General features: G+C 40.4%; 1 protein-coding gene across 5 annotated transcripts; it reads left to right on the forward strand.

Moving 5' to 3' along the window:
• Positions 1–1,742: 1,742 nt before the first annotated feature.
• Positions 1,743–20,669, forward strand: IL18RAP (interleukin 18 receptor accessory protein). 5 transcript variants are annotated; one of them, XM_009666459.2, is made up of 11 exons: positions 1,743–1,839; positions 6,163–6,294; positions 7,421–7,691; positions 7,822–7,996; positions 9,294–9,468; positions 11,932–12,000; positions 12,246–12,366; positions 14,153–14,307; positions 15,157–15,294; positions 19,183–19,353; positions 19,962–20,669. In XM_009666459.2, exons 2-11 carry the CDS (start codon positions 6,171–6,173, stop codon positions 20,333–20,335), a joined length of 1,773 nt encoding a protein of 590 aa, XP_009664754.2. In that variant the 5' UTR covers positions 1,743–1,839; positions 6,163–6,170; the 3' UTR covers positions 20,336–20,669. The 5 variants fall into 5 exon arrangements, with proteins under 5 accessions (XP_009664754.2, XP_068781047.1, XP_068781031.1 ...); XM_068924946.1 differs by having other exon boundaries at positions 1,827–1,917; XM_068924930.1 differs by lacking the exon at positions 1,743–1,839 and adding an exon at positions 5,052–5,150.
• Positions 20,670–21,846: the final 1,177 nt, after the last annotated feature.

The following is a 21,846-nucleotide window of genomic DNA, read 5'->3' on the forward strand; positions in this document are numbered from 1 at the left end:
AGGGAGAGAAAATAGGGAATTATAGAGCAGTCCTTTATCTTCTTTTCTGTAAATTTGCTCTAGCAGTAAAGGGGAGATATAAGCCTGAGAAGTAAAGGTGAGTGAGGCTGCTTTGTTAGTATATGTATTACTTTTGCAGAAGAAAAAGGGCTGAATTGGGGCAGAGGCTCAGGCAAATACCTGGAACTATTTGACAAGATTTTCATCCAGTATGGTAATCAATATGACATTCCAGTTAGACTTCTGACATCTTGACTTTCAAAACTTCATGTGGCTGGTGCTTCTGTTGCACTTCTAGGCTAAGATCTCCTCTAGAGCTTACACTGGTAGAGCTGGACTGCCATACTTAAAATTATTTATTTAATAAATGTATTATGTGGAGAGTACTATATTTATTATTGAAAATGCATGAAGTATGTTTTGTATATGTAAGATATATCTTTAGGAAAGAATCATTTTCTTCTGTTTCTGATAGTCTGAGCTGTGGCTTGAAGGTGGCATGGGCTTGACTGTGTTAGACTCCATAATTCCTTCGGGGAAGAGGAAAGTAAAGTGGTTTTTTTTTTTTTTTTCCAGTCAGAAAAGACACCTTCAGGATGTTTAATTCTTAGTACTGAAACCTAAGAAGATACATTATAACCCAAAAACCAAAAGTATATTTTTTTGTGGTAAAATACTAAAGTTATTTTAGGAGACAAGACATTCACCAAACTAGTTTGTCAGTTCACCCTGTTCTGGAAAAAGCTGGGAGCTAAACACACAGTGGAAGCTGAGATACACACCTGTGAATACATCCAATAGCCCCCAAAACTCAGGTTCAAACATAAACAAGCAGTAATACTGGTCATTGCCTAAAAGAATGTGTATGCTTTTAAACTGAGGCAACTCTGAGATCACCTGTTAGGCAGCAAAAAGCCTTTTTTAGCTTTTTTGTCATGGAGACTGAATGAAACAGAGTAATTGACCCAGTCAGCAGTAAATAGAGTAAACCTCAGATATGAAAAGTCCAACTGTTTTTCAGATAAGCCTAATGCAAATCTGTGGACGTGTATTTTCATAGCATCTCTACTGAAATGGGGTGAACTGGGATCTGAACTGAGGGCAAGGTGCTCTCTGATATTTTTATATGGTTCGAATGAATGCACGTCCTGTCTTTTAAGGGTTTCCCACCCCTACAGCAAGCCTGGAAGAGTGGCTGGACCACGTGTAACTTTATATGCTGAAAGGCATACTGCACGACTGACAGGTCTGACAGGCAAGATACAGATATTTAATTTTCAGGGCTTCACTTTTCCCTTTCTGCCAAAGCTTCAGTGACAAGGCTTGACTGTGAGGATGTGGAAAAGCAACAGTGCAACACAGCCCCCTTGTGCTGCCAGTTTGCAGTAGGTGTCGAGTGTAACTGAGGAGACTAAGGATGAAGAGAACTGCCTACTGCAGGGAATGTTATTCTGTGTTAGGCAGATACGTGGCCGTTTTGTAGGTTTCAATATTAAGTACTTTTTTTGAACCATTCAGTAGCTGCTTTTGGGCAAAGAAGAAATAATCTTTTACCCTTCCTGTTCTTAAATGAAGCAAACTAAAAAGTCCAATGCATTTTTGGATAGAATGTGAGTAAAAGATTGTAAAACACAAAATGCTTTAATCTTTTACTAGGGACAAACTTTTTCCCTCTGTTCTTTTTATAAGAAAACTACCCAGAAACTTTGAACCTAATGCAACTAAACTGAGAAAGGAAGGGATGATGAGGTAGAGGAAATTCCTGTAAAGGAAACAGACTCAACACAGTGCTCAGCTAGAACTAACCACAATTCTTATCGTGTAGTGTAGGACGTGCAGGTAAGATTTTCAGATAATTTTTTTTTTAATTAAAGCTTTTAATTTCAATTTTTAGCCCTCCCCCTATCTGCTTGACAGGTGAGTTCATTTTATTTTCTTTGAAAATGTGTTTTAAGGTGTAACAGTTTTAATTGTTTAGGCGTTTTAGTAAACAGCTTCATTAGAAACCCCCCCCCCCCTTTTTTTTTTGCTTTATAAGTATGATAGAGCTTTTCTATTTTTTCTCCTATGTGACTCTTAATAATCTTCTTACTCTTATATTCGGGTTATGTTTGCCTTTCAACTGATATGAAACCACTACAGCTCATAGAAACTGATAGCTCTGAGACCAAAGTAAGTCTCAGCAGCATCAGTAAAATAGGCTGTACGACCGTGGCATGTCACTCTTTACTAGACTTCAAGGCTATCATGAAATGTGGTGTCACTCCCAAGAAATTGATTCTGATTTCTTTTGCTCAGATGTTATGTAAATACTTGAAACATGCTGTGAAGCAAAGATTTGTTGTTATCCCGTGAGAATCCTTTAGGAGCTGAAACACAGGCAAAGTAATATGGTCTTTATTCTTCTCTCTTACTTTATTTTCCACAGGAAATTATGATAAGACCACACTAATTTCCTTTGTATTTAAATTACTTTCCAGTGAAATGGCATCCTAAATCTCTGGATTATAGATTAATAATATGGGTATATACATGGCAGAAGAAGGCGGGGAGACAAATCTAACATTCGTCTTGGTAGTACGTTGCCCAGAGTTGAGTGCTTTCTTTTTCTAGCAGATACTGACTAAGATAAAGTCAATCACTCAGTTTTTCTTACCTTGAGTACACCTGCAGTGCAAATCAGTAGCTTAAGGCTATCCTGCTTCAAGTTCCCCTCTCCTCTGGAAATTACTATCCGCTTCTGCTGAGAGTGTCTCTCTTCCTGTCAAGCACACTTAAAAGAGGGCACTTCTCAAACACTATTTTTCACATGTTAGCATAGTCTTAATCACTCTAAAAATGAGAAGTTTCTAAGGACATCTACTGAAAGTGTTACCATGTAACCAAAAAATTGGTTAGCACAATGTAACAAAAACATTGGATTGCTTTGGATTTGGATTGGTTAGCTTTGGGTTGCTAACCAAAGCTATTAAGTTCATTTGTTACCCCTCTGTTTTCCTCCTCCTCCCCATCCATGCTGACCCTTTGAACTTGAAGAGCAGGTTGTTAACATGGCAATAACCTGGAGAGCAGAGAGCTGCCCTGGTAATACATCGGTGGCATTATCAGATACTTTGTGAATGATTTCTTAATATGATTTCCTTACCTGTAGCCTGCACGTCCCTGATTGCAGATTAACAAGCAGCTGGGAAGTAAGGGAACAGGGATGCATTGCCCCATGATACAGAAGCATGAATCCAGATCTTTTCGTAGCCTTCACAGGTCTAAAGTAAAATTGTTCAGTTGTGTTTGGAGTGTACTTTAAAGAAATATCCCCTTCTCTCAGGGCCAACTCTATTAAATAAAGAGGTGAGGGTGGAAGATCAGTTTGCTTTCCTACTGGGGGATACTTTGCAGGATATTGGCTTTGCACTCCACACATTATATCTGATTTTGGTAGAACTCAAAGTTTTACAGGCATGTTGATTCCTCTGCCCCCGCTGAGCACTGGATTTTAGATGACGGGTAGAAACCATCCTGGCCCATGGCAGATGGAAGCTTTGGAAGGAAGGAGGAAATATCTGGAACACTTGCTAGCAGGAAAGGAGGAGTTTGTTTTGATCTCTAGATGTTGTGCAGGTAGAGGACATCTGTATGGCATTTGAAGATCTCTAGATATCGTGCAGGTAGAGGACATCTGTATGGCATTTGAAACCTGGTGGCGAGGCAGTGAAAGCACTGCAAAATGGCTCCAGACCTGTGAATTAAAATGTCCCTCTAAACTTGAAATGAAGACCACGTCCACACCCTCTGTTCTCTGATTACACCAAACATGTAGCTGGCTCCTTGTGGAGACAAAGACAGCCCGGTATGATGCTAAGTTGTGGTTAGGAGAGCTGACCTACAGACCTCACTGCTACCTGACTGCATAAGTCCTGCTGCCTTAACTCATCTCTCCTCTTTCACTCCCAGCTATAAATGCTCCTGCTACTTATCTTGTGTCAGGCCAGGCACCCAGGTAGTTTTCTGGTGGCTTAGCAAATTGAATCGAATTAGGTCGCCAAAGAGCACCAGAGCTGTCACAGGTGAGGGGCTGGACCGTTTGCATGGGATCTAGGGACAGGGGAGCTGGAAGGACGGAGAAGCAGATGAGACCTTCCCCTTTTGACAACAGTAATCCATTAGATAGTTCACTGGCTCAAGGGACTGCAGCATTAAATCAAACACAGGGCCCTTGGGCTCTGCTTACTAGTAGCATCTGTGTGCCTTTGCTGCACTGGCTTTTGGGTGACATAAATTAAAATACTATCCTTTATTTTAGGCAGAATGAATAGCACGAGAGACGTAGCACTAATAAATGTCTTTATGTTTCTCTTAAATCCAAATTCAAAAGAAGCAGGATCCACTAATCATTTTGCAGTGGGTAAGGCAGTGTTCCTAAAGTTTAGGAGGTATTTGTTCAGTGCTGGTAGGAAACTCCTTCCCTTTATTCAGACTTACTCATTGGCTTGGAGCTTTGGGAGGACTTTAAAATTTGTGTAGGGAGATGACAATGGGCAGCAGCTAATTTTGCAGGGTAAGACAAACAAATGACCTAATCTATGTATCCTCTGAGTATAAAAATAGATAATTCCATTCACTTGCAAGGAATAGAGACAAGCTGAACTGAATGGTGACTAAAGTGCTCCTTTCTCTGTAAAACAGGTGCCTGAAAATGTGCTGAGTGGGTGTTCTCTTCACCTCTGTTGCTAGCTCAGTATACACTGGATGTTTTATTGCTGCCTGCTCATATGAGTTGTGCTTGATTTGCATGAGGTGCCAACCTATTAGGGACTCACCCTTGCCTGACCTTTTCTTTTTTTCCCTTGAGTTGACTCAGTGCCTTGCTGGCAGCTGTGCAAATGCAGAGTCATTCTGTGGCCCAGTGAGCAAAGAAAAAAGCTCCTGGAGGTCTTGGTGGTGCAGTACAAACATCAGTAAAGCATGCTGCTTTTACTCACCGAATGGGGCAATCCACAAATGTCAGTTGCATTCACTGGATATGTTCTTACTAAATACCCCAAATCAAGCGACTTCTGTCCTGGATGCATGCTGGACAGCCTGCCTTCACTTTAGCCCTGTAGCTGAGAAGGCGTGTCGGACACTCGGCTCAAAACTTCATAGCGGTGGAGGTAAAATACCTTATTTGGCAGGGTTTGGGATTTCACCCGGGGCAGTGCAGTTAGCCTTTGGACGAGGGCTGTGGCTTAGGGGTCTGTGTGCAGGATGGATGGCTCTATTTGTCCCTGAGAGATCTGGGGCTTCCCAGGCTCGGCTCACAGACCACACACCACAGAGCTGATACTCGGTGAACAGCGTGGATGTGGGGGCTGCCCTTTCCAGCATGTCTCTGCTAGGGTCATTTGGGTAGTGCAGCACTGCACTGGGGTGCAGAGGTGAGGTCTGGTGCTACACATGCAGGTAAGTTGTGGAAGAGGAGGGTTGTCTAGGTTGGTCTGCTGAACCTAGGAGAGATCTTAAGGGCTGTCTGTGTCAGCCAGAAATACAACCCAAGGGGAGCATATCCGTTGGGTGAAAGAGTTAGCATCAGAGATTTGATGTCCACACTACATATTTCAGAGGGTTTTACTTCTGACTAGTTCTAGTCCTGTCCCATGGACTGAATGCCATTTGCAGCTGTAGCTCTGATTTAGTTTAATCCCAAAGGAATCCTGTTCACACACACTGAGCCTACTGGACTTTAAGATACAACAAAGCCTGAAGGAAGAGCTTCAGGGATCTTGTTGCCAGTTATGCCTTCCTTAACCTGCTGCTAATGGTTATCTCTAGCTAAAGGCTGATCCTATCAGCAGTTATTTTACCACCTAGCTTAGGGGAAAGGTTTCTGTTACTTCCTTCAACAAGAGCTGCTGAAAAACCTGCCTTTCCACTACAGATCTGGAGCTCTGCATTGCTGTAGATATCATTTAGAAATCCACCTATAAGCAACTCCATGCAGGATGTGTTTAAAGAGATTGTTGCATGTTCTTGGATATCATCTATCCTGCGTCTGTGTGAAATCCTATGAATAGGAAAGCATTGCAAACCTCATTTGTAAAACATATAATGAAATGTGCAATTACCTACCTGTCCTGTATAACGTGGATTATTATTGCAACAAATGGCTGTTTTCCTCTTTTACAGCAAGCAAGATGATTCTTAAAGAAAATATCTCCGGATATCAACTAAAATTGATAAAGAAAATTATGCTTACTTTTTGCTGGATCTTAGTGTTGTTTGCCAGTGGGGCAGAAGTTAGAGAGATTAATTTGCCAGGTAAGAGGCTGCTTTGGTGGGTTTTTGTGTTTGTGATCCTTGTTAACCACTGAGAAAAGTGGATCTACAGTTTGCCATGCCTTCATGAGTTTTTTCTGCACCTATTTGTGGGGATATCAGGCAGACAGCTGTATGTAGCCTTTCTTCAGGCCTTTTAAGTATTGGCAATATAGTTGACCCTAAATATGATGCAAAATGCTGTTCCCCAATGGAAAGGAAAGGGCAAAAGTGAAGGAGAATTTCTGAGAATCAAATGGAGAAAATGAATTGCTGCTGTGACTCCTTGAAGTCTCCAGCAGCTGGTCTATGTGTGTGGGAGGAGGAAGAGAAAGGCAGGCTGAGGCTGATATCAGTCTTCTGCCCACATAATCTCTCTGGAGGAGCTTGATCAAGTTCAGTTTGCAGAGAGAAACTGAAACTGCCAAGAGTCCGCCGGGTGGGCAGGTGACGAACCGAAGAATTCATGCCCTCTCTTCTGCTGAAGTGAAATCCTGCCATCCTCTCACTTTCAGACTTCGAACCCACTTTACCACATCCTGACTAGCCAGAGGGGCTAGGCTGCAAGGTCAGTCAGTCAGCCTTTGGAGAAACTGTGGTTAGGATGGGTGATCAGAGCTTTCAGAATCCAAAACTTTGTTTAATTTTTGTGGCAATAACTATAACATAAGAGGGGAAAGATTTGAAAGCAATGAGAGGATGACGAAATGCTTGTCACTCTTAGCCTAGATAGGGAGTGGGACAGGCAGGCTCTGCTTCTTCAGATTATTCGTATTTAAAGACAACTGGGAGAGCTACATCTGCTCTTCTTCAGAGATGAGGTTTAACAGGTTAGCACCTATTTGAAAATCTTAGATTTGTTGAAAATCTTAAGCCATTTTCACATTAGGCTTTTGAAAAAGGCCTTTGAAAACCTTTGAAAACCTTTGAATAAACCCTTCAGAACTTTGACCTTTTCCATATTTAAGGAAATCAAGTTTGTATTAGGCCAACCTAACATCATGTAACAAGATATTTGGCATGAAGAAAGGTAAAATTGTATTCCTTCAATATTCCTAATCTTTCTAAAAACAGGAATGCCTTGTGTTGTTCTTAGGTGATTCTCATATTTTGTTGTCCTTCTTTTCAGGATGTTCCCATATAAAACCTCAAATACGGTATCGCGCAATGAGCAATGAGGAGTTTGTTTTACAATGTGCTTTAACGGATAAAGATGATACCCACATTTTTAACAAGTCAGTTCTAAAGCAACAAGAGGTGAAATGGTTCTGGCAGCAGAAAGATAAAGAGCCACTGAAGGCTATTGTTGAGGAAAGCTCTAACCCTGTTCGCAAAGGGGATGCACTCTGGTTTAAACCAATAGGGGTTAGTGCTTCTGGAATCTACACCTGTACGATAAGGTATGTAGTGGGGCAAAATGCTTACATTCCTATTCAAGATTTATTAATAAACAATAAATAATAAATAATACTACTTTGAGGGTTTTATTTTGTATCTTAAACGCTTAATCTGTTTTTCTGCATCATGCAGGGAAAAAATCCCATGCCTCAAAATGATTCTGGAGGTTCAGACAAAGAGCGAGGCAAACTGTTCAGGTTATGGCACAAATACACTGCATCTTCTTGCTAACAACGGGAATTCAATAGCTTGCCCGGGGACAAAATGTTACAGTGCTATAAAAAAGTCAGATGTAAAATGGTACAAGGTAAGAGTCACTGTCTTAAGCACTCAAGAAAGGTCAGTGCAGGCTTTATGCCTAGTTCATGTTTAGGTGCCATAGGTCCCTGAACTTCTCTAACAGACAATGCAGTTGACATTTACAACCGAAAATTAGAATCTTGTATTGCTATATATCAAGTCTGTAAGTAAGAGTTTTGAAGAAAGTGGAAGTTTTTTGTTTTACAGAAGTTGATATGATTTTGGATTTATTCTCATTCTTAAAAAAAACAATCAATATCATTCCATTAAATAGAAGGCTAGAAATGCTTTCTCTTCAACTACTTGAAATAGATTCTTTATAAAATTGACACATAATTGAAATTTTCTTTTGGCATTTTAAATGCTGAAAATATCAAATGTACCAAACAAGTGGCTGTGTTAGAAACTAAATTATTTTAAAATTAAAATTTCAAAATGTTTTTTCCAAGATTCCCATTTTTAATGATAAACTGTATCAGTGAAATATATTTTCTTATTCTTTTTCAAATGACCCTTAAAATACTTGCGAGCTAAAATTTATCCTTTACTCTGTTTATAAGGATTGCATGATACCATATAAACTTGTATTATTGTAGCAAATGAAAATGACTGAAAGTTGCTCAGTTGTGCATTTTCCTACATGGTATTACAACATTAATTACTTTATCAAGTGGAATCATTGTCTAGTCAAAGCTGCTCTTCAGTTACTTTCAAAATTTAAGTGAGGCATATCTCAACCTAGGTCTTACTCTGAGGACCACTGAATTTAAAGATAGTCTTTCCATGTTACATTAGTGGATTTTTTTTCAGGAATTTGATTTAAAGAAAACTGTCCATAGCCCTAGAGATGGGCTTTTCAAAAAACAGTCAGCCTTAATCCTTTTGAAAGCAGTTACCGTATTATCAAACCTCAGTCAATCGGAAAACATAGTTTAGTTCTCAGAAAAGAATGTGAAACTGGCTTCAGAATCATTTATTTGAAAAATAAAAATACCCAATCCCTCATTAACAAAGAAGTGATCCTTCTCTTTCCTCTTTGATTCTGGAACTTTACATAAGGTTCATGGTTTCACATTTATCTCTGCAGATGTGAATGTTAAAAAATGTTTTAAAATACATTGAGATACTCATACTATAGAACTTAGTAACTGACAAATGTCCTCAGACTCCTAATAAAGCTTTTTTGGAGTTTGGCTCGGCCTTGCCATCATGGCAGTCCCTCTGAAATATCTTAAAAGATAATTTAATTAACCTCAACAAAGAAAAGTAACACCTAATCCCTGATATTCTTTTCTTCTTGTTAGGATGGACGTCAAGTAAAAACTCAGAAAGACAGAAAAAGCCTAAAGCTTAAGCATAATGAAATCCACTTGAATCCAACCTATGACAAAGATGCTGGAACGTACGTGTGTGATTACACTCTATTTGACAACAATGCCAAGTGGACAATGCGAACTGTAGTTACAGTAGAAGTCATTGGTGAGTAATATAACAGATCAGAATAAAGTATCTCAAGTGAAAAGATGTTTTCCATGTTCTTTCTTTCACTATTTCTCTCTTTTGTTCAGGCTCTTCTTCTGCAAAAATGTCATGCTTTCCTCTTTGGGTTCTTTTCTTACCATTAGGGCTATTCATGTCTTCACATTCTCTTTACACTTTGGCTAACATTTAGTCTCATAGTCTGAGACATGACTTATAGCAAAATAAATTAGAAATCTTCAGCTGGCCCATAAATGGAATGAGCTAAACTTTCATTAATATCCTGATCCAAAGATTCGGAGGACATCTCTGGGCATGGACTAGAACCTTAAATGTTCAATAATAATATATAGCATACAGTGCTGTAATTTTCAAGATCTGATTTTACCTCGGATTTAGTGTCATTCCTAACATTGGAGATCACATCTGCAAAAGGATTTAAATCTCTAGATCTGGGAGTAGAATTCCTGAAACCCCAGTTGGTACCTGTGTTCTCCATCTGTTTTATGTGGAGTTTTGATGCTTTAGAAGAATACGCACATATTAGGAGGGGATAACACCGAACCTGCATGGGAAAAGTAGAAAAGAGCAGTCCATCTCAATCCTACCTGTGTCCCTAAAGTAGAGACTTATGTGAAAATGGGAGTTACAAAATTTCCTTCTGCAGTTAGATGCCAAATTGTTTCTTGTGGCATGGAGGAGACCTTCATTTTTTCATTTGACAATGATGAGAAAGGTGATGTTGATGGGCCCATCTTCATTTTTGTGACAGAGAACTTGCAGGAGGCCTGAGAGCAACATAACTAACAAGCAAGCCTCTTCTTCTTGCATGCTGTTTTGGGGGACGTGTTACCATGTACGTGACCTATTATTTTAGGTCTTGTCTGCATTAGTAAATAAAACTGGGCACAGCCTGGCAGCCCCATGATATGGCATGGCCCTATATTATCTGCCAAAACATGGTGACCTTTTACTGACCTCTGCTCCTCTTCAGGTCAAGCCGGGACTTTGCTTGGCAGAGTGTTACTTGACATGCATCAAAATGGTGGAAGGGAGCATGCTAGCCATTAAGTACCATGAATGAAGGAGCCTGTGTTTAGTTTGCTAGAGGAGAGCTGTGGGTATGTTTCTCTCCCGACATCTGTGGTTAATTGCTGTAAGATACTCTTGTCAGAGACTCTGGTCACTCCAATCAATCACAGGCATCCAGAGAGAGGCACAGCTACAACTATTCTATGTCCTGAGGTAGAAGGACTTTTGATCTGAGCTAGTACAGCTGTTCCTATTTAACAGTAGCACAGGACCTATTCCCAGCCTACTAGAAAGTGGAATGCTCTGTGAAAAGGAGAAGATTTATGGAGTGAAAGAAAGGCATTAGGTGTTGCAAACTGAATCAATGATCTAATGGTGAGAACACTTCTCTGAAATAGCTGGTCCCTGCTTTGAAGCACTTAATGCATTTTGTGCTAAAAAGTCATGGGAAGAGTACATCAGGACAGGACCTGGAAACCACATTCCACTGCTCTTTTCAGAGCTCCATGAGCTCGATTACAATGTCAGGTGCTAGCTCACTCTTGTCTCTAGCTTTATTTTTGCAGTATTTTCCAAGTGGGCATGAAGTCGCTCTGCTTTTATTCTGATCTGACCAAACCCGAGCTAATACACCGTGCCTCTCAGTTCTTGTCCTTCAGTTCACGGCACAGTTGAAAAAACACCTGAACAGTGCCATGTGCCTATATACTCTCTGAATTTTGCATACTTACTGTGTTGTGGCTTGGCTTTAAAAAGGAAACAGTGTAACACCATTTCCTGCAGTATGGGACTTTCCTAGAGTATCAGAGCTGTGGGTTTTAGCCCCTTCAGGCTGATTTCCCCACAGCCCAGATAACTGCTTAGATCACAAACCAGACTGTAAAACCGTATTATATAAACTGTGGGTGCCGTTACCTGTGCCTTTGATAGCTGTTGTTTTGAAAAAGCATGGTTATTTTAAAGCAAGTGCCTGTGCTGTGTATTTAAAATGTGCATGAGGGTTGGTATGCTGCATATATGTTTACTGGGTATGCAGCTGGGCTGGGCAGGGAATTGGTATGCAGACTGGGTCCTTCAGAGGGTTTTGCATGGGGATACCTTATTTGTGATTCCTAAATAACTTTAAGGGTAGGATAGATGCTAAGCTGCTCAGCTTAGCTAAGATGGCAGAGCCTTGGAGTAACTGCAATAGCAGGTCTTCAAACTACTCAGCCTGCTCTGGCTGAGTTACTCAGCTACTAAGTTTTGTAGTAAAAAATTCCACATCTGTGAACTCTCAGACACCTCCGTAACAACTGTAAATCATCCTCTTGGACTTAAGTGTCTGAATTCCACCTAACCTTTGAAAAACAAAATTCTGTAAGATATTTTCTCTAACATTCTGTGTTGATGATAGCATATTGTTATTAATATTATTACTGTTAATTGCAGCAAAAAACACTATCCATCCACCAAACTTCTTGTATCCCAGTGGTGTGATGATCCTTGAAGCAGAGCTTGGTAAGTTTTGGTTCCTTATCTGAAAGTGAAAGGAAATGTTTGCAAGGTATATTGATAGATCATGATAGATCTTGATAAAACAAACCAGCTTTGCTGAGAATTTTATATAAAATGTAAAACTTTCTTGGTTTATATTTTAATGCATATTAAAGGAAGTATCATATACTATACAGATCCCAGGTTACTAAAGGAAAAAATATTCTAGTGACCTCTGTACATCGTTTTCTTGTGTTAATTTGTTCCAGGAAAGCCACTTGAACTGGAATGCCATGTACAGTTTGGATTTGAAAGAGCTCCTCTGCAGAGGGTAACATGGAAAAGAGACAACGAAGAAAACACAAATGAGAAATTGAAACAGGAAACAAGGTTAAAAAAAAGCCTAGTAGTCTGATTACACTGTCAGTAATTCTAAAAATCCTTCCACAACAGCTTTGCTTAATATAACATTTCACTGAAAGAAACTCAGAAGGCTCTAACCACACGCACTTTGTTAACATTCAACATGTTAATGTGTATGTCCCTGGGCATGTGACAGGTGCATGCTCTTTACGTACAGAAGAGCGTATTAAAAGTACAATATGGCCATAAAGTCAAGAACCTGAATTTACTATGAAATCTGAACTCTTCCTCCTAAGCTGTAACTCACAGGCTGTGTCAGTATGGGTGGTGTTTGGCGCCTTGTGCCTGGATCAGCTGTTTCCCGTGTGCTCTGTTTGTCCCTCCTTATGACCACTCCACACCAGCTGTCTTAGAAATCGGTCTGTGAGTGCAAAATAAAGCAGATCCCATAAAACAGTACTGTGGACAAGTTCTCTGGGACATGGAAACAAGTTTGGTGTCTCGGAAGTTGAGGTGTGTTTACTGAGCTATGTGTGTTTATTCAGGCTATTGAGTCAGTCTTAGGACTTACAGAACTGAATTTTACAGACTCTGCAAGAAGTCTTCCCTGCCAGGAATTAACCAGCCCGCTCAGAGAAGTGACATGTGGGTGAAAGGTTTCCTGTGACTTTGGGACAACCCAAATTGTTACCACGTCTCCTTTCCGTTTCTATAGTTCCCTGTCTCATTCGTTCATACAGCGTCCAACTTGGGCAGGAAATGTGTTGGAGGCAACACAGACAAGTGGGTCTACACTACACAGCTCTGAGCCATCTTTATGGAAAACTCCTTCTGTATGTTGGGGAAAGCAAAAGCTCTCCTGTTACTGCTAAAATGAAGTTTTTAACAAAAGCTGTGGTGGGGAGGAGATGATCTCTTTCACACGCAAGCACACACACATGCAGGATTCAGTTTTAGAATTCAGAAGGAACTTCTGGATTTTCTTAACTTTTGAATGCTTAGATTTGTAATGTTCTTTTTATCAAGTTTTTAGTTTTGTGGCTGTGTACATTTTCTGTTTGTTTATTTTTCCAGCACCTACATGAACCTAACACCTCCAACAGGTCTTCAGCACGGACTGAATCCTTAAATTTACTGCCTGTGCCCGTGCCTGCACCTCTTGTGCTAACAGAGTAACAAAGGGCTGTCATTGTGCCGTACTGGCCCACAGTAGTGTGACATGCCAAAGACGAATGCTGAGATTCAGATATCCTGGCTGTTTTCTAGTGATTGCAGGCACAGATCTGTTGCCCACTATCTGCTCCCAACCCTAGAGTGACTCCTCTGTTCCATCTCCATCTTCTAAACTTCAAATCACTTATTTCTCTTATTCTGTTTGCCTATCCTGTCCTCAGGCTTTTTATCCCTGTGAAAGAGACTATGCTTTCACAGTTGTCTTGTCCAGCTAGTCCTCTCTTAGGGCTCCTTTTCAAAGTTTCATTCCCATGCATTTCCTCTGGGTGAATTTTTTAAATCTTAGAAAAACAAATAGTCTTACAGAAGACAAAGGGGCCTATATAGTTAAAGCTAGGCAAGTACTTAAGTATTTTGCTGAGCTGATGAATTAAGAATCAACCTTTTAGTCTGTTGACCTTTGATGTTAATATTCTCTTATGGTGTAATAACCAATGGAAGTTCCAGATTGGAATATGTTAAAACATCAAGTTGAACATTAAAAAGTTACTAGCTCCTCTTTCTTTGTATCTAAGACATCAGGGGATTGTGTGACTGAACAGCAAAGTTATGTTGCAAATATACATTTTTTTCTCTTTAGTGTTTATTCAGGTGGTTTAAAGGGCCGCATACTTGTTGTTGTTGCTAAACTGAAAGAAGTTACTGAAAGGGACCTCAGAAGCAACTTCACATGTTGTGCTCAGAATTCTGTGGGGAACTCTACAGCTGTGATCAAGCTGAAAAGGAAACAAAGAGGTAAAACTAGCTGGAGGGTTGTTTGACTTTAAAGACACATTTTGTTTTACTCACTGTTACAGATTCATTCCTCATTGACACTGTCATTGGCTTTTCAGTCAGCTGCAGAAGTTTCCTGAAACTGGATGGGGAAAGTTTGATTTGTCAGATGTCACATCATTCTGGTGACTACTCAGACGGACTGAGTATCTGGGAGGCTGGGCAAGTGGCCCAAATATAAGCTAGAGCATAATCGGGAATAGGAGAGAGGTGGATCTACTAAACCGAAGCAGAGTGGCTGCTGAAAGTAATATAGTCCTTGATTCTAATAGGATACTTCTGTTTATTTCTCCAGTCCTTCGCGTGCATGTTTCTAAGAAGTTACCATAGCTAATATGCGTATAGCAGCCTTTCAAGCAAAGGCAAAGCAAACTTAGATAGTGTGGAAACTAAATTGCTCTCTATCTTCTAACCACAGTTTGTAGTGGAGATTCATCAGTGGGGCAGAAAAGGAAGTTTCCAACTTGGTACTATGTGTGGTAGTAAATTGATGTGTCTTTTTCATCTCAAGCGATGGCTACTTTCAGAGCTGCTGAGTGTGCCATAGACTATTTTCTCTGTGCCTTTGACCACAGACGGGCTTTTCATTCCGTCAAGCCGACGTCATTCAGACATGATTCTTGGTGGTAGACTGAGACATTGTGTTGAGATTTGCAACTAAATGAATTCCAGACTTCCCTAAAGTTTGCCAGTGGAGGAAGAATGAAGATAGTCAACTGGCTTGTCCTCATTTCCAGACTGAGCATTTCATCTAAGTGTTAACATTTTTTTGGCAGCCCTGAGTTATGACAAACCCTTTTCTTCCCACAGTGTTTCTCTTATATGTACTGTGCAGTGCTATTTCGACTGTATTTGCATTTCTTGTGTGCATTGCCTTTATTTACCAGCACTGGATTGAAATAGTGCTGATATACCGAAGTTACCTGGTCCAGAATGAAACTGCAGAAGGTAAGAAACATGGTATAATATTACTGTTCTCCAGTTTTCATATTGCCTTTTGCCTTATGCGTTAATCCAGTGTGTATTAACCGCTTAATTTAATGCTCTCCGTAACCCCTGCTCTCTTTGAGCTGATGCAAAGGCTGTTAAAGCTAGCAAGATATTCAGTGGATTCAGATTGCAAAAACACCGGATAATGTGGAGGAAATATCTAAACACCAACTGAAAAGTCACAGTTAGGCTTTTACTAGATCCCTAATTTACTCACAGAAGATCAGAACAGGGCAGTGAATCATGGCTGTGCCTTTTATAAAGAACAATAGAGAATTGCCAGCATTTTAACTGCATTCTCACAAAAACAAAACCTGCAAACTAGAACCAAATGTCCTTGTAGAACCAAGTGAAGTACAAAATCTAATATACTTTTCAGTTTAAGCCAAATAATTTATCAGAAGAATAAGCAAAGATGAGACATAAGAAGGCATAGGGCACCAACTGAGAAGTGTACTTTTAGGCAATATTCATATTTCCTTTCTAAAAATTATATTGACCATCTGACATTTACAGCAGAGTGATCAGCTTCTGTTGTGGTATTTCGTATCTCTGTGGTAGTGTAGCCTGTCACATCATCTAAAACGGGCCTCCAATAAGCAATGTAAAAATATATCAGAAATGACAGTGGCTACTTCAAAGAACTTATTATCTAATTTTCTTACAAGGGTGTAAAGAAATCTGATATTATATGCCTTAGGAAATGTTTCTAAAAATTCTTGAGTCTGGATGCAGCATGAGATTTATAGTATCTCTGCATCTGCATTTGTGTTTCCATATGTGTACTTCATTTATGTGCAAGTGTGAAATAACTGTATCGATATATCTATATATATATATGGAATGAGACAATTAACTACCCTTTCGGAAAGTATTTTTATCAGCCTCATGGCAGCTGGCAAAAGTGATTTGGGAAATCACTCAAAATTTCCCCTCTGTTTGGTAGCAAATTGATTTAAGAACCTCTGGAAAGTCCCCTTGCCCCTCTATGTCAGTAGGACAGAAACAGACCTGCCTAGATTTGTGCTTTGAAGTTTAAGACACTACTTGGTCCCTTGCAGCTAACTGCATCTCATGCATGTTTCTATCTAGCCAGTTGTCTATGTGAAGGTTATCCACTAAAAGATGCATTTTCCACTGCAGGACTATGTCCCTCTCACCTCATGTGGATGCATATCAAATCCCATGATACATGAGAGATCTGAGCAGCTTGATCGCTGTTAAGCACTCAAGTTAAGCAGCAGTTTTAACTTGTTATTTACTGTTTCTTCCTTTCCATCTTTTCTTCTCTCCCATCCCTCTTAGCATGGAATCAGAAAATTACAGAGTCATGTAGGTTGAAAGGGACCCCTGGGAATCCTCTGATCCAACAACTTCCTCAAAGCAGAGCCAACCTAGACCAGGTTGCTCATGAACTTTTTCAGTCAAGTTCTGCATATCTCTAATGACAAAGAATTCACAACCTCTCTGGATAACCTGTTCTGGTGTTTGATCACCCTCACAAAGAACACTTTTCACTAATATCTAATGAGAATGTCTCTCATTGCAACTTGTGTCTGTTGCCTCTTGTCCTATCGCTGTACGCCTCTGAGAAGAGTCCATCTCAATCTTCTCTGTACCCTTCCATTAGGTATTTAAAGACAGCAGTAAGGTTAAGCTTTATCTGATGCCTCTCTCTCCCTTAGCCAGTTCAAATATGCCTGCTAACAATCTTACTTTCTCCCACAAAGTGAAAGAAACAACGCAAAATCTGTGCCTGTAACATTTATATGTGTCTGATGCATTCGCCTTGCTTGATCCAGATAATCTTCCTTGCCAATCCTTTCTATATCTTATCTGTTTGTGTCAAAAGTTCCTCAGGGTTGAACTGTCCTCCTGGACAATTCTGGAAACAAAATGCTTACTCTATATATGTTTTTAACATGCTATTGTAACAATAACATTATAAAGGAAAGTAGTGATATCTTTAGTAGTGGTGATTATCTAATAAGGCTGCAGTGACCTCTGTGGGTAAAATGAGGAACATCTGACTTTTAATGCAAAGGATTTACTGGCATTTAAAAATTATTTTCAAAGGAGTTTCAATTCAGGGTGCAGGTAAACCAATCTAATGACTCTCTGGCCCATCTCTAACTCCCACAGCAGTCCACGATGCTTGTTGTTGGTGGTTCACTCTCGTGGGCCTGCACTGGCTCAACTTGGTAGAAGAAGTATCCAACAAAGAAACTGAGTAGCTAGCAAGGTGGATCGGCTTCCTCTGTTACCGCAAGAGGGCCAAAGCCAGTGCAAGCAAGTAGTGGAAGTGTGTGACCAGAAGTGCAGGGGAGGAGCAGAGAGTTGACTTGTATTATCTAATCACATGTCTGAGTTTAGACACCTAGATTTTAGTCTGATAACACACTTTCTGCTACATGAAAATTCTGGCTGTAGTTGTTCAACCCCAGGTCGTGTATGCAGTTATTTTTTCCTTTGTATTCGCTGCAGTCCCTGGAATCCATACCAGCTCTTCTAGATCCTGTGGAAACCTGATGGCTCTAGCTCAGGTCTGTGATCCTAGACTCGCATCTTGGCACAGAAATCACAAAATTAACACTGAGACACGAGCTGATATTCAACTCACATTACTTAGGTGTCTGCTGGAGGTGGCTACATGTTAGGCAGGTGTCTCAGTTCCCATTTTGTGGAGGTCTACTCAATACAGTGAAATTTGGAGAGATTTTCAGCTCACCCTGCAGTAGGACCTTGCAGTAGAACCCTGTGCTGACCAGCGGAATTGCTCTCTGGTTTCTACTGACTATCCTGGCTTATGAAACAATTCTGCTGACCAGCCATAGGTGTTTGATGTCATCTGGGTTGCCTGAGGGTGTCCTGCCATTCCCATATAGGGTCTCTGATAGTTCCTGCGTCACGTTTGGCAGCCCCATCAATCTTAGGGCATCTCAAATGCACTACACACCTACATACGGGTAAGTGGATTGAGTCCAGCAAGTCTTTTTGCGACTTTCTCCAGCAATTCCTTTTGTTTTCCTTCCTCCTCCCTCAAATGTGGTTTAAATTTTATTTAGTAAATAAATAAAGTTTTCTTTTGACTTGCAGTTGAGAATGGGCCTAACCCAGGACAGTAGAACCAGGATGTTTCAAAGCTAAGAAAAGCCGTATATGTATTTGGCATCTGCACCTAGACATCTTCTTGTAATGGGACTGAATCAAAATTCAGGAACTGCTCAGCACTCAGTTTCTGAGCTGATATTTGGATCAGATCTAGCTTTGATACTTACACGAGTCTCTCTGATTGGAGACATAACAGCATATTAAAATACCATACATCTTTTCCAAGCAGGTGATTTGCAAGATCATTGATCCTTCCCCCTGTTGTAATAAAATTCACTGTATTTCCAAGTAGAGTGTGCACTGAGGAGTATTTTTGGAATCAGTGTTTGTGTGAATGAGAGAAGAGACTAGGAATCATTAACTACAGCATGAAATTTAGATGGAAGGAGCCAGATCTTCCACTAGTGAAAATGGGCACATATTTGTGAAAATGCAGAAAAATGCCCAGCTAAAACCTCCTTGTGCTATGTATAGTCATCTGCAGCACTTCCGTTCACTTTGGTAGTATATGTCTTCAAAATTTTCAAGACAGTGGGGAGTAAGAGGGAGCCTTGGGTAAACTGAATGGCTGTACTTCGTGAACAGGTGATAATTTTCAATTAATCTGTTGTACTCAGTTAAGTAGAACACAAATGTACAAGATATAAATGGAAATTAATCATTAATAAGGAAGCTGAAAGCTTCAAATGTATTTGTTAAGGCATACAGTGTTACTTATTTACTTATTTATTTTAGATGGCAAAGAATTTGATGCATTTGTGTCCTATGCAAAACTAGACTCTTCTGGAAGTGAGTCTGCTTTAATTAGTGAGGAAAAATTTGCCCTGGAGCTCCTTCCAGACATACTGGAAAACAAATATGGATACAAGTTATGCCTTCTTGAAAGAGATGTTCTTCCAGGAGGAGGTAAGGTCCCCATTGGACAGTAAAAAATCTTCAAAGCTCTTTAAAAATGTTTTCCACTTTCCACAAAAACATATGCAGTAGATCTGCAAGTGGTATGTTTTGGCCAAATTCTCAATTCTCATCATGTTTTGATTTTTATATCTGGCCCCTGCACTTGAGGCACATGTACATTTCAGTATGTTCCCTGAGGAGATATGAGGGCGAGACAAAGCTTCTCGACCAAAAAATTATTTGCCGACAGACTCCATTCCCTGAAAAAAAGACTTCTAAATATTTCAGCAGTTACTTTCTGACTGACTTCAGTCAGTGCTCCCTGCAGTAATTAAAAAGCCCTTGGCACCTTTCACTGGGGCAGACGAAGGCTCGTCCAAGTTTCCCTTGGGACCCTGTTTGAGTAGTGACTTCCTACATGTGTTGTTGTGGTTTGAGCTGTTTCCTCTGCCTCTTTTGCAGTAAGTTGTGTTCTCCAGCCTGCGTAAGAGTGGCTGTAGCATTTCTGACTGCAAATGCAGTAGGGATTATATGATTGCTCTCCACCCATATTTCAGATTTTTGGCTGTTTGATAAAAAGTCCAATGTCCAAGTAACGATGACTCCTTCTTTTCCAGCATACACAGATGAAGTCGTAACAGCTATTCGACAAAGTAGACGAGCAATAATTATTTTGAGCCCTGCCTATGTCAGCGGACCAAGCATTTTTGAACTGCAGGCAGCGGTGAACTGTGCATTAGAAGACAAGAAAATCAAACTACTTTTAGTAAAATTCCAGGCTTTCCAAGAGCCAGAGACTTTACCTCCAGTAGTGAAGAAGGCTCTACGGATTTTACCAGCCATTACCTGGAAGTCTTCTATTTCTGCTGCTCCAAACAAAAAGTTCTGGAAATATATGCAATATCACATGCCAGTGAAAACTACTAAGATGATGGGAAATTGCAGCCTAAAAGGATTTTTCCAGAGGTTACTCAGCTGGGTTTATCGATAGCAGAAAACTCACAGAGGGATGAGAGCAGGCTCAGGAATGGTGACATGATAGTAAAAGACCTTTCTTGAATTAGGTGACCAGTATGGACTGTCACTTCGATCAGCAATAGCTCTCTCCAAAAAAAAGAGATGAACTGCAGCACGACAGTGCTACAGCCCACAGTAAAACTAAGTGGCATTGCACAACAACTGTAAATACGAATTGTAATTCCTAAATTATTATTTTATCACTATTATTATTATATTTATTATCTTATTTTGCTGTGATGTTGATACATATATGTGAATGTCTTGCTCTTTGCACTGTATTTCTACTGGAAAATCTATTTTTATTTTTTTTCTAGAAAAAGATTAATAAAGGGAACTCCAGAGGAAACTTCCAGTTTCATTTTCCTGTACAAATTTAAACTCTAAAAATGAGTTACTTCCTCCTGTGGAAGAACCAAGGAGGAAAGCTCTAGAAAGCTGCCACAAGTAGGTATGCCAAAGCAATTGAGAGCAGGAGACAAGAAGGAGTACTGTTGGGGCTGATCCCAGCACCTCCACCATTCCTGCAGAAGAAGCAGCCTTGTGAAATATTTCACTCTCAGAGACATTTCCACCCTGTTGATTCTATGTGGTGCTGGTTACTCACAGGTTCCACTGACTCTGTTGGTGCATTTGGTGCATCATGCATGTAAATAGAAGTCCTGGTTACCATAGCTAGTAGACTGACTTTATCTTTCTTCTAGAGACTCTGAAGCGCTTGCTCTTTCCCTTTCAGTCCTCTGGGTGCTAACTCTCCAGGGTTCAAATCATGCATTTTGCTTACCTTCAACCCAGCCTGTAGTCTGTGTGTGTATGGCTGCAACTCAGTGAAATGCAATAGTAAGTGTTAAGAAGAGAGTATGACTAGGAGAGCCACAGATCTGGGGTTCTGCAGGCTTCCTTTGGCCCTCAGCCCCTCAGCCCTGTTGTAATGCTAACTGAATAGCTGGTCAGTCAGATTCCGCATCGGAAAAGGACTTTAAGAAACACTGCTGTTAACAGGACCGTATAATGTATACTGATAGAAAAGAACAACTCCTTCGTAAGCAGGCTGAGCCTTGCCTACCTTATTTTGTGCTGGATTCAAACTGTTAGTGGTAGTGTGCGGGACAAGCAGAAAAAAGCACCTCCTGCAGACACAGAACATCAAACTACGTTGCTGGCTGTACCAGAGAAATTTTTGACCCTGCAGTTGCATCTGCATTAGGGTTTTATTTCAGATCATGCTATGCTTTAAAACAAAATCTATCTGCCTACCTGACCTCTTGTCCAGAGAGGTTTGCTGCCTGCCAGGGGCTCGAATAAGAGATGTCATGGAAAGACTGCCAAGGCTTGTCCATGCATCAGACTACTACCCTCTGCTGCTCTTCCATGTGGGCGCTAACGACACAAAAGGCAAACTGGAAACCATCAAACGGGACTTCAGAGCTCTGGGAATGGTGGTGAAGGGTCTGGGAGCCCAGGTGGTTTTCTCCTCAATCTTGC

Source organism: Struthio camelus, chromosome 1 (assembly GCF_040807025.1).
Source record: "Struthio camelus isolate bStrCam1 chromosome 1, bStrCam1.hap1, whole genome shotgun sequence".
In the NCBI taxonomy this organism is placed as follows: domain Eukaryota; kingdom Metazoa; phylum Chordata; class Aves; order Struthioniformes; family Struthionidae; genus Struthio; species Struthio camelus.